Source organism: Pagrus pagrus (genome assembly GCF_965226575.1).
Source record: "Pagrus pagrus genome assembly, chromosome: 11".
NCBI lineage: Eukaryota > Metazoa > Chordata > Actinopteri > Spariformes > Sparidae > Pagrus > Pagrus pagrus.
In genome coordinates, this window is record NC_140195.1 from 9,571,955 (window position 1) to 9,598,376 (window position 26,422).

The following is a 26,422-nucleotide window of genomic DNA, read 5'->3' on the forward strand; positions in this document are numbered from 1 at the left end:
CTTTTGGCCAGCTGAGCAGCTTTAATCTGTTTTGTCGAAAGCTGGATCATACTGATTGTCCCACACGCTGCTTTGTTGCAGCAGTGCAAAGGCAAGTCAGAGCTCAGGTTGATGGTCAATAAATTAACTGATTGCAGAAAATCCACTGCTTTTAGCAACATTTTTCTAGTGGACATCACTTTTAATTGCCAACAGCTAAAGAGGCGTGATCAGCATGTAATATAATTTGATTTAGCTGTTGTGGGAAAGACATGCCATTATACTGGCATACTGTGGCATACAGTACACCACTCCTTAGCCTTTTATGCTATTGCTCCAACCAAATAGCTTCTGACTATCTTTATGTTATTTCTTTCTTGTGGACATTGCTCATTAATCAGCTGAGCTCCTGGTTAAATGTTGAAAAAAGGAACTAAAAATATAAATCAAACAATGCAATAGGAAATTCGCTTGGGTTTTTCTGTTTCACCACTAAATTTAATGGCAGACATGACTTTGTAGTTACCACTTCTGTCATTTTCTTTTGCTTTTATCTCATACAAGACCATAAAAGACACAGAAGGCTCCCCTCTGTTGACACTATGTACACTCAACATTCTGGCACAGGTTGTGTTTATGGAGGCGAATCACAGTGTGTCAGTGTTTGTGTAAAATCCCCACACCACGCACAGGGATCAGAGACGAAAACCAACGCTATACTGTGAACTTCATCCCGGAATCCAATCCAAGCATTACTGCGGAGGTGGCTGGGACTCCAATATGTTTAGTGCTACCTCGAGACCATATCAGCTCTGCAATGCCTGAAATTCGATTTGATCTGCATGGCCACCATCACTTGACCGTGGCTGATGTCCGTCCTTCTCCCCCTCACTCTCTATCTGTGCCTGAGCTGCCGCTGAGCCCTGGGCTCCAATTAATCCCATGATTCCTGGCTGTGGTTGGTATGGTGACCAGACAGGGCACAGAGAGAGCTGTGATTCCCAGGTGAAAGGTGGGATATACTTTCTGATTCGCTCCAGCACACAGATAGAGTTACAGCTCAATTTCAAACTCTCGCCCTCACTGGTCTATCCTCATGACTAAAATAGGACCAAGGAATAGGAGACGGGAGAGGAAGAATAGCTTCTTCTTTTCTTTCTCTCTGTTTTCCTGTCTCTCTCTCTCTCTCTCTCCCTTTTCCCACTCTTTTTTTTCCTCACTCCCTCTTTTCAACCCGACCCCTGTCCTCTCCATCACTGTGCTGATGTTTTTCTGTGACAGAAGGGACTCAGATGTGTTTTTTAACTTGGTCAGCTTGCAAGCACCAATTCTTACTCTTAAGTTCTTCATGACTTCAGAAAGTGGAGTGTTTTTTGACCTCACTTGCTCTTTATCTGTCTTTCTTTTCACTTGTTCCTAGTGCTTGTGCTTTGTTCTTTTACCTTTTTTGTGGACAAAGCAGGATTTGTGAATTAATCATAAGTGGTTCAATAGCTGGCCTTAGCTGTGCTCTGTCACTGGGGGATCAATAGGGGAAGGTCAGTTGCACTGTGGTGGCACTGACTGCTCTGAAGGAGAGAGACGGAGGGCCACGTCCAGGTGATCCATAAGCTCGGTCTGGCATGAGGCACGATGCGGAGGGGAGCCTGTCCTTGTCCAATCGTGTCCCTGTCCTGGTCTCCGGAGAGACAGACAACCGTCTTCACTTCAGGTGGACTTTCAGGTCCTCATGTCATCTTGTAGGATGGTGCCACATTTTTAAAGAATTTGAGGGTAATATCTTTACTTGATACATGTAGTGGGTCTTTCATGTTGGGGAAGAAAAGAAAAAATTGGCACATTCATATAAACCTTTGCAAGTGCAGGCAGGATCAAGGTTTTACCGTTTGTGGTCCAGCTTTATAATCAAGGTTTTGATCCTCTTTCTTATAATTGTCTTCTTTTGACCTGTCCTTGCACTTCAGTTTTACATGCTGGCTTTTACATTTTTTTCTCTTGAATCCTGTCAATGAAAGAAGTGCATGGCATTTGCTGAATGTAGCATCAATAGGACACCAGTAAAAAGAGATAAAAATCTTTGATCCTCTGCTCTGAATTGGGCTCTTGAAAATGCATGGCCACATCATTAACTAGGTGGCTGAATTCTCCTGCTTCTTGTTTTAATAGAGAGCAAGGTTGTTGTTACTAATAATGAAAACCTGACCTTTTCTTGCTGCAGTCTGGTTGGACTTGGATTTAATTGCATTAGTATTTTCTTACCACGGGAGAACGTAAGCTGATAAAACAGCAACTTTACCCCATGACATAAAATAAAGCTGTATGCAATTCCCTGCTGCCCATGCATTATTGAATGTACAAAAGCATCCTCTTTACAAATTGTCATAATAAGGCAGTGCTACAGGACTTAAGTCTACACATGCTCGATGCACACAGCATGTAGCTGTCAGCAGGAGCTGGGCTACAGAGAGGCTTCATTCTGATGGCACCTTTATTTACAACATACTGAGACACACCACGGATGATTTGTGAAGATTAGCGGAGAGGATGTGAGGTATGAATCATCGTCTCTGTAGTTGCTATTTCCAAGTAAGCATATGCATACTGACTAAAGGCTGAAAATAGCATTCACCACAAATATCATGTGGAAGCCTTTTGAGCAAGCAGTTGAAAGTCATCATCATTTCAAACCAGTTAAACATATTTTATGCACTAACACACATACACATGCACACACACACATACGGTGACGGTATGCATTTCAAGTCCATAAGAAATGTCTTCACAGCCAAAACCTTACAAGCTCTGAAATTCAAATTCTGTGTCACCTAAGCTGTACATCAAAGCTGCACATTAGCCCTCACTGCTATGTGTGTATGTGTTGACACAGAGAATGGAGCAGTGTAACTAGTGAACAACATGGCTATTTGTAAATAGCGTCCCAACTTCATCCACTGGCGGCAGCTGAGAGCTTTAAGTCTGAGTAGTGATGGCAGCCTCCCTGAAATGTGCATGAAACCGGCTTAGTGCTATCAGCGCAGCATCACCGCCAGTCACCAGCCTCTCTCTCATTCTGCCGGGCTGCTGTGGACCAGATAAGAGCAGCACCACCCTCCTCCCCTGCTGCTCCCATCCGCCGCCTTATGTTGTCTCCCAACAATCCACCCACCCTCCCACACCAATTCACCCTTATCCTCTTTACAAGGTCTTATAGGGACAGAGACATTGATGTGTAGCTACAACAGTAATTTATATTCTTTGTAAATTGTCTGTGATTTTTTCATTCAGATAAGTGCGTGGGGAACATCTGTTTTGTGCTGGAGGGCAGTGGGCTGAGGCCTGAGTTCTGTGGCAGTCACCGGCAGTATAGATAGAGAGGATGAGGGGAGGCACACGATCTGTCTCCCTATCCTGAATTACAACTCCAGGGGCCCAGCTAGCCTCTCATCATTATTGCTGTATTTAGTCGAACACATTGGGTAAACAAACATTGCTCCATCTGTACAGCCTTTGAGATACATGCTATCATATTTAAACTTAAATTTATGGTTCAGTTGCTGTGACCGCGTTCTCTCTCAGAGATGACCGTGACTGTTTAACCAGACTGCTCAGAGAGGAGAAAATAAAGATCAACATGTTATGGAGAGAAAGGGGTGGTGTGATATGATTTTAAAGATGTTGCGTAACTTGTTCCAGCTGACTGACCCACCACAATGCCCCTTACTCCATTAATTATCATACATAATTAAGCATTCATAGGTGAGGGCTGAGGACAAGAGTAGTAAAAACTGTGGGCATGACAGTGACCAGGCGCCAAGGCCTCATTGGCAGTCAAAGAGGTACGCGACCTGCGGCGTCTCGACATACGAACACTGGCGGGGGAGTTGGAGGGGTTCAGAGCAGCGCAGACAATGAATCTCAATCCTGAGGCCGTGGCAGATTTACATTTAAAGTAGTTTTAGCGAACGCCCCACTTCCTGATGCATTCTTTGGCAGGGCTGAAGGGAGCGGCTTATCTGCGAGTCATCAATTGCACGTGATGCGTCCAGATAGGAGCTCCCGATGCAGTGCCGGCACCTTTCTGCTCACACCGGCTCAAAGATGATGTGCCATCTAATAGAGTGCCGTTGCTTGGAGTATAATTACATTACACGTTTAGACACCTCTGCTTAGTGTCGACAGCTCCAGATGTGTATGTGTGTGTGTGTTTGCTCGCACTCATGTGTTTTAACACATGTGACCTATGTTTTACCTGTGATTGACAGAACCAGTAATGACCAGCATCAGTGTGTTATTGATGTTCTGTCACTCTTTGTGCTATTAATGTTCTCCCTGGATGGAGCAACAGGGTTACCACAAACTTAGTGTGTATGTGTGTGATGCATGTGTGTGATGCATGTGTGTGAGTGCTCAGGGGCATATTTGTACCTCATATTTATACTTAATGTGTGTGTGTGTGACACCAAATGTAGGTATGTGTGTGTGTGTGTGTGTGTGTGTGTGTGTGTGTGTGTGTGTGTGTGTGTGTGTGTGTGTGTGTGTGTGTGTGTGTGTGTGTGTGTGTGTGTGTGTGTGTGTGTGTGTGTGTTTGGATGAGTAGTAGGTGTGAGTGTGGCTGTTGACACAGTGGGGTAAAGGCTGTGATGGCTGAAGGCTCTGATGGGTAATTGAGAACAGCAGGTGTTGCCTCCCTCTGCAGCCACTTCAGGCCCAAACCAGCTCACCGTCCGATCTTCAAAGCCTCTCCTCTCCTCCCCTCTCCTCCTCTCCTCTCCTCTCCTCTCCTCTCCTCTCCTCTCCTCTCCTCTCCTCTCCTCTCCTCTCCTCTTCTCTCCACTCTTATACTCTCCTATACTCTCCTATACTCTCCAATACTCCCTTCTCCTCCTGGCTGCACTGCAAGTTGAGCTTGCTGGGGAGAAAAACAGCATGTATGGTATTAATCAAACCCAGGGCATCACAGGGAATAGGGTAGAGAGAGGACGGGGGAGGGAGGCTAGAGCCCAGCTATTACTGCTACACCGGCTCCAAAATATTTCAATCTCTATATCCCTTTTGAGAAGAATACATCCGGCAGCACAGAATTTTTACTATTATAAGCTAGAGTACCAATAATTAAAATGCTGAATGCTTGTCTTACACTTGAGTACACTTGATATAGTTGAGTAGTTTTGAGTCCGGTAATACAATAATAGCTTATTTCATGTATTATAAGTAATATACTGAGGACAACTACTGTTTTTTTGTTTTTTTTACTGTTCTATAAATAGCTAAAAGTTGACAAGAATAGGTGTGTACTTACACAACGTGCGTTGTGTTCTGCATAAATGTCAAAAAACCAAAAAGTTCCATCACTGTGTTTTCACATTTTAGGATTTTAGGATGATTCACCAGAGCTGTGGATTCTCCACACTCATTGCAGTTGAAGGAGGAGGATTTGTCTCTCTCTGTCTTTTTCTATTTTAGCTCACTCAGTCTCTCTTTTTAATTTCTTTCACATTGGAAAAAAAACCCACGACACCCACTAGCATCTGGCTTTTGTCATTAATTTGAATGTGTATAATAGACATTTACTCCTGGGTCAAAAACACCTGAGTGGACATGCTAATTTTCCCCCCTTGTCAGGCATGATGCTATAACATGTGTTGAAGTTATGGCTGCTGATTTGTTCACATCTTTTAACCCGTCTCTGCTCAAGCAGCCCTCAAACATAGTTCAGCCAGAGCTACGTTTGAATGATGAAGAAGCGAGATGTCTCACTCCATACTATTTCCATCATCAGCTCCGTGTGAAAACAATGTGTCTAATCTAGAATGTTATTGATTCAGACCTTTTAAAGTTTAAAGTCTTCTGGATGCAGTCTGATAAGGTATATGATCTGCTGCTTGCTACTGTTCCCTGTTTTTTTTTTCAGAGCATTCTTCAATGTGACAAACAAGAAAAAAAACAGAAAGGCATACTCATCTACTTGCAATGAGAAAGGTGTCCATCACCCATTTTTAGCATTTAAAAGCCCACACATACATGCTATTTTTGGTGTAGGAGTGCCTATAGGCCTTTAGACAGTCAAGCTGAGCCTGTCAGGGTGTTCTCCCTGCCTGCGGGCCAGGGCTCCCCTGCTTTGCCTTTGTTACCCATGCTGAACACGTCACCAACCTCATAAAACCCCCACCCTCCCTCGACTTTTTCAAATGAACAAATCTGATTGAGCGAATGCCATTACCTGGGTAAATGAATGATTCCTAAAGGACTGGACAAGGCCTAACACCACCCTGAGGGTAAAGCTTATTATCGCTGCAAACTCCAAAGAGGAGCGAGGCAGCTGTGGAGCTTGTGTGCACTTTGTCAGAGGCCTTTATTTCCATATTAATCTGCCACATTTAGGCATCTGAGACAGAGGGCCTCCTGTCACGCTTCTTTGATAACAGAGCAGTTAGCTTTTTCCCCTCATGTATAAATATGTATAATTCTGATAAGATTAATTGAAGCGCCTAAGTATACAGTGGTAGGAGATGAGTGGGAGGGAGGGAGAGAGAGAGAGACAGCAGGAGGGAGAGGAGACATTATATTGCCAAAGCGTGCATTTTAGACTGGCCTATGCCTCAGACCTACTCCAGAGTGAGTGCCTAGGCTCTCTCCTCTGGGTCCAAGTGCCTTGAATTGAAAATAGCATCCACCTAACAGTCCCTCAAAAATAGCTGAGCGAATAAGTTTTTGCGCAGAGCCGATAAATACGGCGTGGAGCCTCTGACACCGAAGCCTCACCCCAATTTCCAGTGCTCGGGAGGAGATCAGATAGCCCCGTGTCATTTGATTTTCTGCCTTATCTCATCTGCACCCATCTTTTTGTCTCAAGCAGTGCTACATTTTAAGAAGCACACACTCCTTGTATCTTTTGAAGGACAAAACCCAGAATGATACTGAAACAAATAATAGGATCACGCCTTTAGAAGGAGGGCCATTCTGGTGTTTGATTGATACCAAGTGCTGATGTTGGCATGTCAAATGAGCGTCCTTCAGGTGACATTTAGGATGCAAATCTGTAGTAGTACATGTTGAGATTTCAGCAATCTGCAAAGTTCTCAGTTCATGAGTGCCGTTTATGATCACACCTCCAAGATGGGTGACATTACAGATGCTGTAAAGTAGATCACAATTTATACTTCTTGTATATCCCATACAGCCATTGAGCAGTTCCACTTTTCAAACTGACCAATAAAAATGTCTGTTTAATAGTTGTTTTCTGCAAAGTATGCTGAGTACGAAACAAGAGAGGGCAGTGAATGAGGAGAGGACAGCAGGAGAGAGGGAGGTGTGGGATAGTGGAGGTGAGGGATCCTGAGACAGATGAAACGAGGGGGAGAGAGAAAGCAGAAGAAGATTTGGAGCGAGGGAGGAGACAAAAACATTCCCTAGTGCACAGCTTGAGTTGACTGACGGCAAGAAGAGAGGCTGTAGCGAGGGGAAAGGGAGGAGGAAAGGGAAGAAGGGAGATCAGAAAGGAGTGAGCACGTCAATGTGTGAGTGGCGTCTCTCATTAGAAGGTGCTGTCAGGGGCCACAGAGGGGGGACTGCAGGGACCCCACCTCCCCCTTCTCCTCCCTCTCCACTGGCCCCTGAGATCCGGCCGGGAAAATGATTGATGAGTGATACCAAGATAAACATGCGCCCTGGCCCCCATAGGCAGCCCTGCAAAATGATGCATGCAACGTTATAAATAGACCTTGTGAGAAAAAAATTACAACAAACAACAAAACAACGCAAAACAACCGTCGGGTTTCCTCATTTTGAATATTGTTACAGAAGACACAAATCAGCCCGGCTTTTGTTCTTTGCTTTGATGAGAGTTCTTCTAGTTTTTCACGTTTCTTGTCTTATATGTTTGTGTCTGAGTGTGTGTGTGTGTGTTGTGTCCATGCGTGTGAGCAGTGAGCACGAGGCTAACAAGGCTCACCAGCTGACTGGATGGTTAAGCCCCCCTCAACAGTTACACTGCTTCCTCAGCAGCTTGGGCAGGCGGCTTTCCCACTCATTCACTGTGAGGCACCAAACACTCGGGCAAACCTGTTCTCATTTGGGAGAGCTCCAAATCATAGCAGCTGTGTGTGTGTGTGTGTGTGTTGGAGGAGTGCAAAAGTGTGTGGGAAACTGATGTGCAGTGTGGCATATGTATGGATTCATACTGATGATACGTGGCCACTTCACAATACACACAAATACACACACACAAAACTATGTCCAACTGCTCACTAATTGTTGAGTAAGTCATAAATGTTTTATGCTGCACTTTCTGTTAATGTTTAACACTGAGCGCCAAATGCCTCTATTACAAATCGAAGTGGAAAGGCAGATTATCATCAAATAGTTACATTATATCATTATGAGCCTACAGGCTGTGGTCTGGTGGAGGGAGAATGAATTATGAATGGAGTGTGAGGGAGGATCTTCTCTTACCCCGAGGGACTTCCACCACCACAACTCATTTAAGTTGGATGAATGAGAGATAAGGACGGAACCCACCCCCACCCCCCATTCTGCTTGCCTTACACACTGGCCTTCATGTAATTTACTCCGTGAGGAGTGTCACTTCAGCTGCTCGGAGCACACACACTCCTCATTGCGAGAAATGTATGCTGAAGGGTGCTTTGTTCATTGTCAAACTGTGCATACCAATGCTGAAAAACACCATAAAGAAGTCTTGTCATCTAAGTCACTGGTGCATTTTCTGCCTGGCGCAGACTCGTGTCGGGCCTCTTTGTACATCTCTAAAATGAGTCCCTTAGCTGTGCTGTAGCTTTGCCTAAAAATTCTTCTCATCTCATTTCATCTTTCTCTCTTTTGCTCTCCCTCTCTCTGTCCTGTCTCCACGGATCCAGGCCGCAGAATGGGTCGATGATATTGTACAATAGGAAGAAGGTGAAGTACAGAAAGGATGGCTACTGTTGGAAGAAGAGGAAAGACGGGAAGACCACACGGGAGGATCACATGAAGCTGAAAGTACAGGGAGTTGAGGTGAGTGTGCTTACAAGAGTTTGGATTTAGAGGGAGTAATGGGGAAAGAGACAGGGTGGGGGTGGGGGTGGGGCGGGTGAGAGCCAACCTTCACCCTGACACAGACAAACACAGGTCTACATAGAGCTCTCCCCTGGCTGTAATGGAGACAGTCACATGCTGCAGTCAGCCTGTGTCTCCAAGGAGCCTTACCAAGAAACAATGCGGCACAACAATAGTTTTCCCTGGGAAGCCAGTGGAGTGGAACCGATTGTTTGTACCTTATTAAGGCTCTGGATGTTGCCTTTGCTCCAGAGAGCCTACATTAATCTTGCTGGCTCAAAGCAGTGCTGTGGAGCCAGCGTTCCCTTACCTCACTCCAAGTCACTCCCCATACCAGCCGCTGCCATAAAAGGCCCAGTTGTATCTGTCCTTGGCTCACCTAGGCTCAATCTTGCTCAACCTGAGGTGTTGGCAATGCAATGTTGGCACCCCCGCTGATTTATCAGCAGGCCCATATATGAGAACAGGCAAGTCTCAGCCCCAAACTCCTTCACTTCCTTTGCTCTCAATTGTACTGAAGTTTGGGTCCAGCACTGTTATTGTGCCACAAGAACAGATGCCACAAGCACAGGAGTTGAGATAGAGCAGAGATGTGAGGGTGGGTGAATTTGTGCACACATGCACGCACACAAACACCTGCACACAATTCACGCACATGTACACATAACCGGGCGCCTCAGGGAGTGGTGCTGTGAGTCTATGTCACACAGTGTGACAAAGACAAAGCTCAGGCATTCTCCCAACAGGGGCTCTGCTCTCTGTTTGTACTCCTCCAGATATTTGTCACTCCAAGAAAATGGCCTCTTCCTTCGCCTAGCCAGCTCAGTGTCATCTCAAGTCCTGCAGAGGCCTGATAACCTGGTGGGACTACGCACATTCATCCTTTTGGACTGTTACATATTTCTCCTGTTTCTGACAGTCCTGGCTTTACAGAAGGTTTAGTCAGTCAACTTGAATTGATACAGTTATATTAACATGTGAATGGGGATTATGTACAGCAATGTTCAGTGTGTAAACTCGATCTTCGCCCTTCCCCATTAAATACAAGGAAATCTGTAACAACTGGGATTCAGAAGTGATTTTGCCCCTTTTTTCTAGTTTCCTGAAAAAGGAGCAGGACTAGCATTTCTTCCTCAAATCATTTCCACTGGCAAACACATTTAGCGTGTTGTATCCGATTGGCAATTGCCCGAAATGTTTGTTGGGACGCAAGACAGAAGTAAATTAAGATGCAGTTACAACTTAGCTCTATCCAGGTTCAACTACTATTGCCCATATGTTGATTTCTTGCCTCCAGTAATAGAGAAAGATGGCATCATGACTGACCTCCAGGGACATTTGGCTATGATATGTTGTAGGAGTATTAGTTGGCTCCTCTCTGGTAAACATGGCCTGTACCGTTATTACAAGAACCAGCTATTCCCCCAAACCAGTTATAAGCTATGCTTATACGTTTTGAATAAACATTTGTCTAAAGCAGAACATTTACAAGAAAAGGGCAGTTGAAAATGTCCGCATATCGGCGCTACTTCTGCTGTCTGCTTTATCATCTAGGCCCACTTCAGTACATGCAGAAGCACTTCCCCCCAACAGAATACTGTACTGTATACCACTGTCCTATTTTCCAGCATCAATGCTGGTCAATGCTCCAGAAAAGCAGAGCCACTCTCTCAACTGGCACATCACAGCTACTGCATCTTTACTACTTCTCTCGTCCAGATAGCACGTGTTCTTCTGTGGTCTTGTAGCTGTCATGATGGACGATGAGAAACATACTGTTATGTATACAAAAACCCAGACCTCTGCGACCAGAAGTCCCAGCTTTATAAGAATAACATTAAGAAAAGATATTTCCTGGCGAGCCAGAGCTGAAGAAACTGGCTCTTAGTGAGGAATCACGTGAAATAAAAGACTAAAAGACTTTTAAATCTAGCACAGCACTCAAGATGCACTTTTTATGCTACACATTGTGTTGTATATGCTGTGTGGTCCTGTTGACTCGCCACTGCATCAAAAGATGCGCATGTCACAAAAGGAAGCAACAATGCTGGAAATAGAAAGCGGGCAGATTTGTTTATCATCCCTTTGCTGTTTGAAGAAGGAGCTTTTCTTTACACCTTAGTCGACTTTTGACATGAACATTAAGTAATGCACTGGTGACTATTACAGTATCTTATATCCATCCGTAGCTCTAAGTATTCAGAGGCTGAGATGCAGTTATCGAATTACTAAACCTGTAGTATACAGCGTAGAGTATACAACATCATAAGATAGAGGGTGGACTGAGGCAACATGAGTCACACACATAAAGACTGAGGGCTCTTCCTTGAGCCGTCGGGACAAAGTGTGACTGTCATCCTGTGATTTTATTCTGTGAGCTTGTATACGTTGTAACCAGTCTAATTTACCAGAGCTAATTGCAGCGTGAGCAGCAGAGTCAGTGCAAGGTGTGAAGGTGAGCATAGTGGAAAGAGAGAGAGCACAGGAAAAACTGAATCAGGGCTGCAAAGAAACATTCAAAAATGCATAGAAATTAGATCATAACTGCTATTTCCCATACTGTACATAAAAATACAGTGCACGCATTGTCTGTGTTGTGTGTTTTTGTGCACACATTCAGATCTTGCAGCCTTGGAAGACCTGAGTCATGTCCTTTAAACACCTCACCCGTCAAGACTGACACAGGTGATCCATCACCGCTCTAACAAGCCTGTGATGGGATCCATGACCCATCTTGCACAGTCATGTTTACTGTAAGCACATACAAATGACTTGGCCCTTGCCTTCTGCTTAGTGAAAGTACAAGACCTCAGGAGAGGATAAAGAGCTATCTATTTCTGCGTACTACTCTGTTTAGAAAGAGAAAAAGAAAGATCCATTTAAATACATAATTCATATCATACCTTCACAAGGCAGAACACAAAGAGTTGACATAACTTGAACATAACCTCCCTTGTTTTACAGGAGAGTCTTTACATCACTCATGCTGGCCTGTAGCTGCTCTGATTCCCCAGCCATCCAGTGCTTAATAGAGGTCCTATGGTTATTACACGGGCCAGGTTTAGTGCACAGAGAGGACAAGTGTTGTGGGTGGTTCAGGCTAGTGATGTTCAGTGGCTCCAGCGGGGGAGAGGCTTTAAGTCCGGGAGTGAGGGGCCTTCTGGGGCCTGCAAGAGGCAGCCTAGCGTGGCAGGAGTAGATGTCGGCGTGTGCTGCTGCTGTCCTGTCTGCTCCGCAGTGCTGGCTCAGCAGCCCGTGTAAACCAAGGCTCTACTCTTTTTTTCCCTCCCTCTCGCTGTCTCCACCTTTTACACTCTTTACGTGTCTCTCTGTGTCTTTCATTGCTTAGTCTTTTAATTCTTTCACTTGATTTTTCATTGTCCTGCACTACTCCCATCTCTTTTTCTCCTAACTGCCCCCCCACCCCCTTTACTACCCTCTAAGTCCACAGTCCAGACGGACAGAACCTTGAGTTGGGCGGTAATGCTCCCTGTTCCCTAAAATTGGAGCGCAGGGCATGTTGCGGCATTAGCGCTTAACAGGCCGTGAAATAGCAGCCTGCCTTCCTGACGTCTCCCCCATCACTCCAGGTGAGCTGGCCAGACGGCTGGATAAATGAGCAAGCAGCACCCCCAGCAACCAGCATGCGTTTGGGGCACCCGAGGAGAGATGTCCATCAGTGATTATCTCACCAAACCCTGCTTGTACCAAGCTCAAGTTGTTTGCCAGCTCATGGCCATGGCCAAACCTCCATCGGGATCCTTGAAACCACGCTGAAGATGTCCAGTGGCTGTCTATGAGTCAGGATCCTCAGCTACACCAGGTTTTGATTGGCTTTATTCTCACACAGAGTGATGTCATCTTAATTCAGGCTGTAGGTCTCACATAGCTCTAGCATCCCCTGGCTTCTCGCTGTGAAATAGCAGAGACCTCAGACACATCTGCTTTGACAAACTCCAACTGATCTGCGTTCTGCTTCTTGTCAAGCTTCTACCCCAACGCTACCACCTCTTCTTATCTGATTAGCTGTTAATGTCGACTCAACCCCCCCCATCTCCTCGACTCCTCCTCCCCTTCTATCCTTTCTCCCCATTATTCCTAAGCTTTAATAAACTCCCTCAAACGCAGATCGATTTTCTCTTAAGTGAAGGTGGCAGTGCCTCTGACTTATTTCATTACCACAGGCTAATTATACCGATTGAAATGAGCTTCTCTTCTTAAGGTGTGCCGTGCTGCTCTGCGCCCCCATGCTCCCAAGACTTTAATGCCAATACAGTTCTCGACCAATTCCCTAACTCCCATTCCTGCCTCAGCTCCACCCCACCATCCCTTCACCCAGCCCTCTCACCCATCGACACCTAAATAATCAGCGGCTGCGTCCTTAGCCCCCGTAACTTGTCATTTCATGTTGGATCCACCCTAATGTGTGATTTCAACTGTGCAACTGTGCAATGAAGGAAGGTAATGGAGCATGCTGGTGGCTCAATCGCCTCTGTTCATTGATAATAATGAAGACAAATGTCAAAACATTAGTTGCTAATGTTGTAATGGAGTGGATGCTAGTGGATGCGCGCGGGATGCTACACTGCATTGGCTTTCAATATCACATGACCTTCAACATTTAACTCCTCATCTTATTAGTAGTCTAGCCTTTCCTTTTGCAGCAAATCAAACACTTTTTGTCCATCGAAGCACATTTATACCTGAACTCTCTTGTGGCAAAGCTTTATATTTATACTTTTTTGTCTGCTAGTTAGAAAGATGGTAGGAACAAATGGCGTTCCTTCATTTTATTGCCATCTCAGTGGGTTGCATTGGTAAGTTATAATCAAACTAGTGGCATATCTGTGAAATAGAGTTGCTTTGGGTGGCTGTATGTGTATTCAGTAGCAGCGGTAGCACTGATTTACAGATGCAGTGGCTGATATCACCAGATTGTGAGGCCAGATGTGAGAGGGCACTAAACAAACCCCTGTTTTCTGAGAGGAGGTGACACTATGCATGCTTTCCCTCTTGCCCCTGCTCCAAGTCAACTGTGAAATTAAGATCAGATTACTGATACAGGCTATGCCCAAAGCAAAAAAAAGTTTGTTTTCCATTTTTATTCAAACTTATAGGCTGTCTTTTAAACAACAGTCAGCTGCCTGCTCTGTAAAGACAGTAAATCGATTACTGTTTCCATTGTCTTCTCTCTTCTCCTGGAGCCTGCTTTGTTATTCAATATTTTTTTCCCTTGCCTTGGAGCTCCTACAGCGAGTTCTTCCTTTTTGAATTACCTGATTGTGGAGGAGTTAAGACCAATCTGTGTGTGATATTTTATAGAACTGTTACCATGGTTATAACTCCTAACCTTCTGCTCTCACATATAGCAGCATACTTGTATTGTGTATTACTATAATGTAATGGATTCTTAAACCAGCTACTATTCTTGCAGTATGCACTGGTTTTTGAGGCATTCAAACAAAAGCAGAATTTGTAGGATGCAAACCAGTGTACCTCACATACTGTGTCCCACAATGCAACATGGTGGGACAGTCACAACAGCCAGTCAGGGGAACACAACTCAATCAACAATGTAGATTTCTAATATTGGCATTTTTATTAAAATTGTTGATGAAACAAAAATTTGCATTTTCAGAGAAGCTCAATAAGAAGAGATAGACAGCTAGCAGCCAGCAGGCCAGTAAGACTCACATATCCACATAAGCACATGACGCAGATGGCTTCCGCAACTGTTTTTTGAGTTTTGTCATTACATTACATTTATGACAAATTGTTTCGAATTTATGGAGCTTTTGCCAAGGGGTAAAATGGTGTCGATATGACCGATATGACCATTAACAAGTAACAAAAATTTCATCAGGCAGCAAGTTTTGTTGAAAAGCCGCCAGTTTGATTGAATTAATGTTACGCCTCCAAAGCAACAAAAATAACTTATTGGGTGAACAAGCTCCAGCTCACATTACATTTGCAGTGAAGTAATGTGACAAAACAAGTACTGTACTGTTGTCTAGTTCATTAATGCTAATGCGAGGGAACCTGGAAAGAGAGAATGGGAAACGCATCATATTCTAATAATGAGCAAATCACAGTGGATAAAAATACAATCATGACTAAGGCCTTTAAATAGAAATTGCAGCATTTAGCTTGAGATGTTGCCATGCATGGGAGGTAGGTGATGGAGACGGATATCCACTTTGGTTATTGTGTGATTTCTTTTTTTTTTTTTTTTCAACCAGCACAGAAGATTAAAGCAGTGATCCTCACCCCGGCATAATGGCTTAATGGGGGTTGTTATGTTGTTATTAGCGACTGAACCAAAGCCTTCCCACATGAACGCCTTACCCCCAGCAATGGGAGCGTCCACTTTACCCACGGTTTTCCTTAAAGACCGCAGTAATTAGTTTTCCTCTCTTACTTCTCACAATTGCCCAATCACTCAGCTGCAGTTAAGCCCTCAGCCTGCCTTTCATGCTGACCCCGCTATCACCATTTCAATCCAGCAGCCGGTTTCGAGGGGGCTAATTTTGGAAAGGTTGCTGTGGGGAGGGAGAGTAAAAAGGCCCTGTTGAAAAGCTGTGCATTACTGACAGCCTCCATAATTTAATTTACCACATGTTGTCACATGTTGAAATGTTGTCATGGTGAGGCATCTCCACAGGGGTCACCTTCTTTATTGTTATTCCCCATTTGGGAAGGAAGAAATGTCCCCAAGAAAACGGCCTGAGAAATATCAGATATTTTTGCAAAACCTGAGGACTTTGACTTCCATTTAAAGACTGGTTTTGTGGAGCCCCCTACTGTAGCCACCCTCCTCCCTCCTGGGTTCCACTGAAAAAGGAAGAACTGTCCAGCAGCTGCATACACCTTCTTCATTGTTCACGTGGTAAATAAAAAATCAGAAGTCTAATGGAGCACGATAAAATGAGGGAGCAAAGATGACTTGAAGCCATGTGACTGTTTTCATCCTATGGGGACACTTGGCACAAAAACATCTTTTGAGACAAATAACAGGAATGCTTCCCAGTCCTTCACATGTCACTCATTATCCTCATTAATACTGCTGGTGCACCAAATCAAGTGCGTTTGCCAGTGTTTGATATATGTAACCCACATGGGAAGAGTACAGCAGAACCAACACCAGATATGCAAAGTAGGGGCGAGAGGTTTGTAGAAAGGGTGAAGAAAACAGAGAGCTGCAGGCAGTGAGCAGGCTTTACGTGACTCCGTGGTTTGCTCTTAGTGTGTGAATTCTCCTTTTGTTTGGTCTCGTGAGCGAAATGCAGATCCCTGGGCAACATAAGGCCTGGGTTTTATGTTAATGAGCAACTTTCACCAAGGCTTCTGCTGCCTGCTACCGTTTCTCAGATCCAGGCCAGAATACTCTGCAGAGATTCATACTACTCTGAAAACACCACCAAGTGAGACAGTGCGCAGTGTTTTGCACTCAAAGGCCCGCTCTGGTCTAGACCTCAAACCATTGCTGGATTCAGTTGATTCACTTGAATTTAAAGGTAGGAGTTCAAAGGAAAGCAAGTAGTTTCAGCATCAGTCATATTCTCACCTCCTTCATGTCAAGGTGCAAGTTCTTTGCAAAATCTCTGTTTAATGATCTACAACCCGCTTTTGGCTGTTTCACACATTTCTGGGGCATTTTGGTCTCCAGGCAAGGACCACAGTGTCAGCTGAGGTCTGAGTATTGAGTAGAGTCAAATAGTGGTTTTCTATTCCTGAAAACTTGTAAAATGCATTGTATAGATTGCTTGAAATGCCTCGGATATCCCTTCAGGATTCGCCTTTTACTGAATCTGCGAATTTCCCTTTCTCCCCATCTGTCTTTATCGTCTTCCCTTTCTTCGCTCTTTCCTTCTCTTTTTTCTTGCCTCCATCTGCTTCTTCCCTTTGAAAAAGCCGCTTACTCCTATGGTCTCCATTAATGTGAGGGCCATTCCTGTAGAGAAGGCAGACCCCTATGTCAAGAGCAGCAGTTTTCTTCGGGTTCTGTAAGGCCTTGGCAGAATCATCTCTTCTTTCCCCTGCTGGCTCTGGAACACTTGGTTCTTTTAATATCCTTCAGATAGCGAGTGCAGTGCCGGTGTTTAGGATACTACTATACACGAAGGGGCAAGAGCATTGAGGAGGAATCATCCAGTGACATTATCTCCTTCTGCTCAAAAAGGCAATTCAGCTGGTCCCACAATTCCACACGAGCTTTTCTGCCTCATCCGCAAAAAATATTTGTCTATTGACGTGTGCAGCGGGATGAACTTGTTATACTCAAGCGTCTTGCTCATCGGCTACCTTTATCTTCCTTTTTGCTTGACTGTTTATTCTGCTGGCTGCTGCTCTTAGTCTATGTATTATTAACCAGCAACACAGAGGTTTAGATGTAATTTGCTGCTGTGTTACATTTAATAACTGCAAAATCAAAATGTAGCATTGCTCCAACATTCACTCTTCAAAGGAGGTATAATGAGTGGAGCTGCAAAGTTCAAAGAGAATGGTTAAGTGTTTGTATAGAATTATACAGGGTGTGCAACTGTGCTCTCCTCAGAGTGATATTGAAAGGTTTGATATTTTACATGAAAGGTTGCTAAAGAGGAGTTTAACACAGGAAACAGGTTTAACCCTTCTGCTTTGGGCAACAGTGGAAATACTAATGCAGATAAAAGTCTCCTCATTAATTGTCCTGTCTTGTAAGTTTTGTTAGTCATAACTTCCGGCCTTCTATTTGTCTTCTCCCTATCATCTTATATTTGTATTGTGTTCCACATCACTCTGGCTGATACATCCGTGTTCACCTTGTTCTTTTCACAGTAATCTGAATAGATGCTCGCTTCTGTGTCCTCCTGTTTTTTTTATTCCTCTGCGTTTCTTCAATTTTGGTTGATTTTCAACGCTGTTTCTCTTTGAGTTTCCTTTTTGTTTTGCTCTCTTTTTTCGGGTTGTCGTGTTGGTATGTATTTTTTGTTGATAGTGCTGAAATAAAAGGCAGCAACAGACTTTTGTGGATTTCTATTGCGCATTTAGATGTGGAGAGAGAATGAGTCATTTGTTTAAGCCCAAGGGGGTGCTAAGCTTGTTCTGCATTGTGTGTCGACACTGGTCCCCTGGTAATGTCACTGTCACTAAAATAATGATGCATGCATGTAGACAGATGCACTGACATGCACAGAAACCCCCACACCAGTTATTGCATCTATGTACATTTGTTTAATTTTGCTGACAGAATCTCGAGGGTAAAAAGTCTTGTTATTGTATGTATGCATGCCACATATGAATTTCCACACTGAACATACACATGAGCAGATATAATAAAAACTCATTTCATAAATGGCGCCTGTAATTGCCAGAAAATTACATTTAAAGAGCTGAAAAAAAAATCTCCTATGTGATAAATGAAAATGGGAGAGATAAAAATGAATCAAAAACACTGTAGACTGTGGAAAATAAAAAGACTGATGAAAAGGAGAGGAGGGAGCAGGAGAGGCTTAGAAGGTGGATGGATGGTAAGGGAGGAGGGAGGGTAGGGAGGGAGGGAGGGAGGAAGGGAGAGGCGAGCGTTGAGCGGAGAGGAGAGAGAAAGCCGGAATGAACGATATATAGCCTCTGGCAAACAGAAAACAATTGTTACACTGCCTCCCATAACCCACTTCAACCTTAAACAGCAGATTTTTTTCACTCAATTAATTTCTACACATTGGAGCAGGGGCCTTGGCTGAAGCTGGGCTTTTATGTGCTCCTGCTGCTGCAAGGCCTATACACATCTCTGTCTCTCTCTCTCCCCTCTCTCCTTCTGTCTCCAGCTTTCCTTTTTTTTCCACCAGAAAAGGAACACTCTGCATTGGAATGGACTGGAACACTTTGAGAGATGAAGCCTGAATAAACAGGGAAATGTTATGTATTGTAAGAAGAGCACACACGGAGATGATTGTGCTTTGATTCTGTAGCAGGAAAATAAATGCCTTTTAACCTAATCAGTAAGAGAGCAGAGCTTCATGCAAAAATAATACTTCAACTGCAATTCGGCTGAATGTTTTCCCAATTCATCAGTGATTTTCATCGTGCATTAGCTGATGGAAAGCAAGAGCATCACGACAGTCGACTTTGAATGTTGATTCAGATTTATAATCCTGTAAGGATATTTACAAAGACCAAAACAACAAAAGATTAAAAACAGTAATGATTGGAAATAATGCGAGTAGTTATAATAATAATCACACGCAGGAGCAAACCTGGCCGTTGTGGCCCTGTGTGGACAGCAGGTTGACTTCGTGCCTGAGGCCAGAGAGAGAGAGAGCAGGCAGAGACAGATGGACAGATAGATAGGGGAGGGCATGACTGAGCTGTGTCTGTGTGTGGTGAGTGAGGCCCAGTCGGAACAACATGAATCATGGCTCCAGTTGAGAGAGGAGGAGATCAGATCAATAACAGCCCAGAGGAGGGAGAAGAGTGAGAGAGAGAAAGAGGATGAAGGGAGGACACAGGAGGTGTTCATCACTGGACCACCCTGACTCCCAGCATGCTCCCTTTTTCTTCTTTCGCAGGCTATACAGTTAATGTATTGAGCATTGAGCATTTTCTTGGTGGAAACTGAAACATAGGTAGATGCAGACAATGTGCTAATGTGTGATTTATTGATTATTCAAATTAAGTCATGTACTGTACAGGCTATTCATGATCATCCTTTGCAAAGAAATTTAAGGATTCCCTTGTGTTCATTTCACTCCAGCAAAGCGTTGACCTGCACTTAATCTAATGAGACACACTTAAAGTGCATTTCCAAATATTACAGTCAAATTTTGCAGTGTGCAGTTTTATCAGTTGAAAGGAAAGCACTCAACGATTAATTTTCCTCTTGAACCCACAGAGCTTGTTTGATTGTGCATGTGCAATTTTAGTTGCTTGTCTCTACGTGTACAAAGTGTGTGTTTCCATCCAGTACATGGGGAGTGCAAAGCCTCAGCAGTGGTCATTTCTCATTAAGTGACCAGTGTGCCTAAGGGACAGACCTGATTTTACAGAATATGTGTGTGTGCCAGGAGCAGCCACAGAGTTAGTGGCCAGTGTTGGAGAATGTTTCTGGTTGTTTAAGCATGCTACACACACAAGTGTAAGATGGCCAAGCGCTCCTCTCCACCATTGTACCGTGGAACAGGCAAGCAATTTTTCTCATCCCTCCTTTTTTATATAATTTGGTCGATAAAGGTGAAGGACGTTTCATCGCTATTTCTCTCTCCCGCCTCCCTCCTCCTTGTGCGCTCTGCTCTGTCTCAGAGTGAAATCCCAAGATAAAGCTCGGCGGCGCTCCATGTTTAATGGAGCTTAATCCCACAGATTTGAGATACGGAGCTGTGAGGTAATTCCCTCATGCCCATCTTCACTAACACAGAATGGTCATGTGACTACCTAATTCTGCCCCCTTACTAGAGACTGACAGACAGGTGGACAAATGGAAAACAAAAAAAAACATAACTCTGCCAAGGACAAATGTGTTACCTTTTTGAAACAATTTATCAGGAAAAGGGCTGTGCTTTTTCTCAGGATCACACGATGCTCACCATCTCATCTGCTGTTATTTTCTGCCATACTTTCCCTTCAACTCAGTTAAATGTGGTCATGTTTACTTTAGCTGGTCAGTCAACCTCCCTCTTGATGGGGGATTTATAAATTAATCTGCAACACAGAGACGAATATGAGCCAAAGTGTCGAGTTTGGAGAGTCATAACTGAAAGCTTAGTGTCCACAGACAGGACTCCAGCCACAGCATCGCGTCAGGACGCTTGGAGAGAGTTAAGAGGGGTTGGCTGGTTTGAGACTATTTGGAGAAGCCATGTGCTGGGAAGTATTATACCCACCAACAATCCTCCTTAAGTGATGAGCTGACACTAAGCAATTTACTATTCACCCTGCCAGAGAGAAAATATTTTCAATCCGAGTGCATAAAGCTCCCATGGCAGGCAATACGCCAAACCATCTGACACTTTTTGTTTCAGAATAGCCACTGTGTGGTTCAATTTACCCAAAGACATGCTTGTCAGGCCCGCCTGACATGAGCTTCGTTGTCAATGTGTAAAACAGTCCGCATGGGTGATTGCAGAGCAGCACTGGTTGTTAGTGGTAGTGAGTGAGGTTTGAGAGAAAGTAAATGTGCCTGCTATCTAATATTCCTGTTTTTAATATTTGCTTAAAAGGATGCTGAAAGCAAAAATGAGGAAACAAGCAGCTCCGCTTATTTAATCAGTATTAGTACGAAGACTCTGTGGACTACATGCAACTCCCCACAGATTTCCTTGTCCGCTCTCATTCCACCCTTTCTTCCTTTTCCTATTGTTTTCTGCAGTGTTCTCTTATCTTCTCCTGCCTCCTACCCCGCCTTTATTGGTGCCTCTCAGGTAAAGGACACCTAATTGTCATGGGAGTAGAGGCAAACCACAGAGTGAAAAACACAAGAACACTGTGTAGTTATTGTCCAAAACAAAAAAACAGGCAGGCTTGAGCACCCAGAAAAGCCACATGCACATAAGGCACCAGGATGTCAGTGTACTGGGGCAGAAGCTGATTGTTTGTTTATATGTGTGTGAGTGTATGTTTCTGGCAGGTGAAGGGGCACATCGTCCTTTATAGCTGCACTCTCTCTGGCACTGTCACTTCAAAGTCTCAATCGCTTGCCATTCTGGGCCCCAACCACTGCCGACGCAGCCAATCCACCCCTGCCAAGGTCCTCTTCATCCCTCTGCTACTGCTCTTCTCTCTCCTCCTTTGCATAATTACCCAGGTAATTGTGGAGTAATTGACTGCATCACCTGCTCCTAGGAAGCTCTGGCATTGTTTAATAAACAGCTGGAATATGCGCCACATGTTGTTGGAGAGCAAGAGGAAGCACATATTGGGGCAGAGGGGGAGGGCTGGGGATTGGGAAAGAAGGTAGGAGGAGGACTGAAAAGAGTTGGGTGGTGGAGTCTGAAATAGAGGCGACGACACGAGAGTGTACACATGCTAATTTCCCCAAACACAGACACACAGATATAACATTCTCTAGGCAAGTCCTGAACTTGTTATGCAAGGTGAACATATTATTGCCTGTGGAAAGATTAGTGAGGGAGAGGGTAATGAGAGTGGGAGATGGATAGATTTAGAGACACGGGGAAGAGAAGAGGTAACATAAAGTGAGTGAGAGAAAGTTTGAGGCATGAGAGATAGATGGAAGGGGGGAGCGAGAAAGGAGTGAGGGGTGAAGCGAGCCTCTCCGGGCTAATGACATTAAGGAGGTCTGATGAATCGACACCCGCTGAGTGTTATTGACGTCCCCTGAGCCTGCCCAGGCAGATCCAGCCTCCTAGCCTGGGTATTGGCTAGCCCTGCTCCTCAATTAGACTGCCTGATTAGATTCCCTCGGTTGTGCCCTCTCGTGGGGTGAGCAGGGTGGCATGATGGATGTGATGGAAGGGATTATCAGAGGGGGGTGTCACCCATGCCCCGCCTGGGGGGCACCAGACGATGGGTTTGACCAGTCGTCGCAGGGGCGTGTAGGCGGAGGGCAGGGGGCGCGGCGCGAGTCTCTTATTGAGGCTGTCAATCATTGCCTCTTACAAGATAGAGGCTGTGTCTCTGCACAGAGATGCACAGGAGTAATTACTATTCCATCTCACTTGGCATCTAGATATATGAGGCTGTTCACAACCACTGACCTCACGTGGCAGCCCTTCACCATCTTTGAAATTGTTTGAAAATGCTCCATTTACATATCCTGTCCTTCATTCACTAATCCTTCGAAGAGGGACTCAGAATGTAAGTGTGCTCACATACTTCAGATTCTGTGGTTAAGATTTAGTGTGCTTTTCATTTAGCAAAGTAAATGTGAAAAATGCTAAAGTCTTCAGAGTTAAGTTTGTGTTCCTACATTAGTCCCTAATGTTGAAGACTTTGGCTAGGAAATGTCCTTAACCCTATTCTCTCCACTCTCTGGAAGTGACAGTTTCTCACAACCATTCATCAACATCTTGGCTCTTGTGGTGCAAAAAATGGGGCAAGTCAGGTAAGTGTCCCAATTCAGCAGTTTTGAAAGGCAGTAACTAATGATATCTCAGGAACCGGGGCTGCTGCTGTTTCCGTGAGAACTTTCCTTCCTGTTCCATTGTGTGTTTGTGTGGCTGGATAGCTAGCTAATGGCCTGTCTCTGATGAATTAGGGGGTCTGACACCCTGCAAACACACTCTCCCAAGGTCAGAGCAGCCCACAGATTACCATATCCGGGGGCTTTAACAATCTAACACAGCCTCAAGTCAGTCGGATGACAATTGAGTCGAGCACACAAGAAGATAAGGCAGTTGGAGAATGGGGAGGGGGGATTTGGCTCCAAAGGAAGAAATTGCTTTTAAAGTGGAGAAAACCTGCAGTGATCTCTGCTGCTGATGTCCCCAACTGTGGCTGTGATGCCAAGTGTCCATTTGTGCATCCCTCTCAGTTGCACTTGCAGTCGTTCACTCGACAATGTTATCCCTTTTCTTTATTGAAAGCTGGTATTCAGCCCTCCAGTTTGTGTTAAAGAGTCCTCTTACACCCAGCAAAGTGCTTAGTGAATGTGCTGTGCCAAGGCACTTCCATATGTCTTCACAATAGCACCAAGTTGTTTTCAAATACAGCATAGTATAATGTTCCATTAAGCAGTGTAACATATTGTATAATGTGTTGCATTGATTTATATCTGAATGTGATAAATGTGCCGGCCTTGCTGCCAGGTGGAGGGTGTCACAAAAAAGTACATAAGAAAAAATCAGAGGGAGGAGAAGTTGTAATGTGAATATTTAGATTCACATACCAAAATATATGCACAAAGAAGGACTCGGATATCTGAACCAAAAATATAGTCATTTAGACACACACATGCACATGCATACATGCTCACGGAAGCAAATTTTTAACACATAAGGGCATACACACATCCACCCACACTCTTGCCAAATGTGTCTGCAGGGAGCTGGCTAAAATGTCAAGCTATGTGCATGGCTGCCTCCTGTCGCCGCCTCTCTCCTTATTTCACAGCAGCACCTGGTGGTGACAAAGAGCACAGAGAGAGACTCCCCAGGAGAGGAGAGGAAAGGACAGGGCAGGAAAGGAGAAGAGATGAGATGCGAGGAAATAAGAGAGGAAGAGAGGAAAAGAAGAGTCCACCCACTCCGAGACAACAGACCCTCCCCGTCCCATCATGTTCAACTTGCCTGTCAATCCAACTCAGGGCTGCTTAATTTCACTTTGAATTGACGATGTTCGAGCCCCTGCCAAAGTTTGAGGGATTTTAGACGTAGTACCAAAGCCAAGGAGCATAATGAATGAAAAGCCCCTTCCCAAATTGATTTCAAACTAAATCAAACCCTGGTATTCAATTATCTGCCAGAGCTGCCACTGAGGAACTTTAAAGTTGTATGGGCAGAGAAAGAGAGAAAGAGAACGAGGGGAGAAAGTGAGGAGAGGGAAAGAGGACGGTCGGAGCAGAATGCAAATGACTCCATCCCTGCGTGGTGTCAGAACAGGTGGCCCAGTGGTAGCGCTGGGGCTGATGAATGAGCTGTTGAAGTGGAGCCCATTGCTACCTCTAGCTAGTGGCAGCTCCAATTCTGCCTAGTTAAGCATTTGGCCTCCTCTGCCAGGAAGGCTTAATTGAAGAAATCATCACAGGGACCGGGACAGGTCTGGTGTTACTGGGACCAAATTGTCTGTCTGCCCAACCAGACTGTAACATCGTAATGGTGTGATACTATCCATCCACTAATCACAAGAAAAAGTGTTTCATTACGGTATACCATACCAGGACCTGATTCCCTTTTTATTATGCTCCCAGTCTGAGTTGCTTCGGTGTATTTGCTACTACTTTATGATCTGTTCATGTAGATTACTGGCTAACACTGTTGTTTAAAAAATCCATTAAAAAACAGCTCACAAAGACATACTGCTGCTTTGACTAATGTAATACATCATGCTGAACAGCACGTGTATTGCTAGTTTTCCTAACATGCCTTTATCACTCAGGTAATTACTGTTTTAGTATCATTTAATACAGTATTACACCTGCTTGAGGAAGACAAAATATCCTGTTCTTTTGTGACATTTCCTTCTATTTTTTTCCCCCTTTGTAATATTTAATTCAGTCGAACACAGCCCGTTGGACATTATTCACAGCAGACAAGCAGACCATGAGGCAGGGAGCAGAGGGAGTAGGCCCCGATTGGTTTATCTTAGCAGAGACCAGTGACTTTTTTATTGTATCAGAGAGTGAGGGTAATTATTGGTAAATTACAAAAACCTGTCCTGTCAGCGATATCAAGCAGAAACCAATCAAGTCATTGACACCGCAATTGCGCTCCAAAAAACAAGTAGCCTTTGGCCCCCTGCCGCACCTGCGCACAGTGTATCAAATGTTTGGCCTAACTAATGAACGACTGAATGCAATTATAATATACTATGCCTGAAATTAGGCCTGCCATGGTGTTAATTACATAATTACTGAAGATGTCAGCTCTATGCGGGAGGGTGGAGTGTCAGTGGAGAACGTGGAGCACACAGGGAGGGATGTTGCTTTGCTTTCAGGGATGAACTATAGACGCTTCTTTGATTCATGATGCCGACTTTGTGGAAAATATCGCCTTTGCCAAGTTAATTTTGAAAAGGCCAGCATATTTGGGCAGAGACAATCAGCCTGACCTTTCTGAGAACAACCCAAGTTTTCACTCTTTCACCTCTTTTTTGTTCTCTCTTTTTTTCCTTTCCTTTCCTTTTCTTTCTACCGTCTTTCTTTCTTTCCATTTCTCCTTCTCTCTCTGCTTTCTCTCCTCTCCTCTCTCTGTTTGGCGCGGCTGACATGCACGTCCTTGACAGCAGCGTCTGCTAATAGACACCGCCATTGTTTATCAACACATCCCACTGATGAAGCGGCCTTCCCGTTTCTGTTGGAATATTTGTACAAATTTATTGGAGGCTGCCTCTATTAGACGCAGGGCCTTTGCTAGAAAACAAGTATGCTTCCAGTGTAGACAGACAATTGTATTCTCCTGCTTGTGTACTGCACTAATCAAGGCGACGCAGATGACTTTGCCGTTGTTCTGCGTGCGGTTATATCATGCAGATGATTGGAATATCAATTCATTCCACACTTGCAGCCTCGTGGCTAATTTGCAATGGCTGTATATCAAATGTGTCATGAGAATGGGGAGCCATATTTTCCGTTCTGAGAATATGGAAGAGAATTTATCATTTGCCATCCAATGCGTACCTCTCCCTGGTGCCATTTGATTTGGAAACTGAGTGTGTGTGTGTGTGTGTGTGTATGTGTGTGTATAAGAGTGAGTGAGAGAGAAAGAGTGGAAGTAAGTGTTGATGTATTTATGTTGAGTGT

General features: G+C 44.4%; 1 protein-coding gene across 2 annotated transcripts in view; it reads left to right on the forward strand.

The window, feature by feature from the left end:
* camta1a (calmodulin binding transcription activator 1a) overlaps positions 1-26,422 on the forward strand; it is a 285,954-nt gene that overhangs the window by 154,807 nt on the left and 104,725 nt on the right. For both annotated transcript variants that reach the window (XM_084365528.1, XM_084365529.1), the window contains one exon: positions 8,853-8,988. In XM_084365528.1, the coding sequence (XP_084221654.1) occupies positions 8,853-8,988 (136 nt within the window). The remainder of the gene's footprint in view (positions 1-8,852; positions 8,989-26,422) is intronic.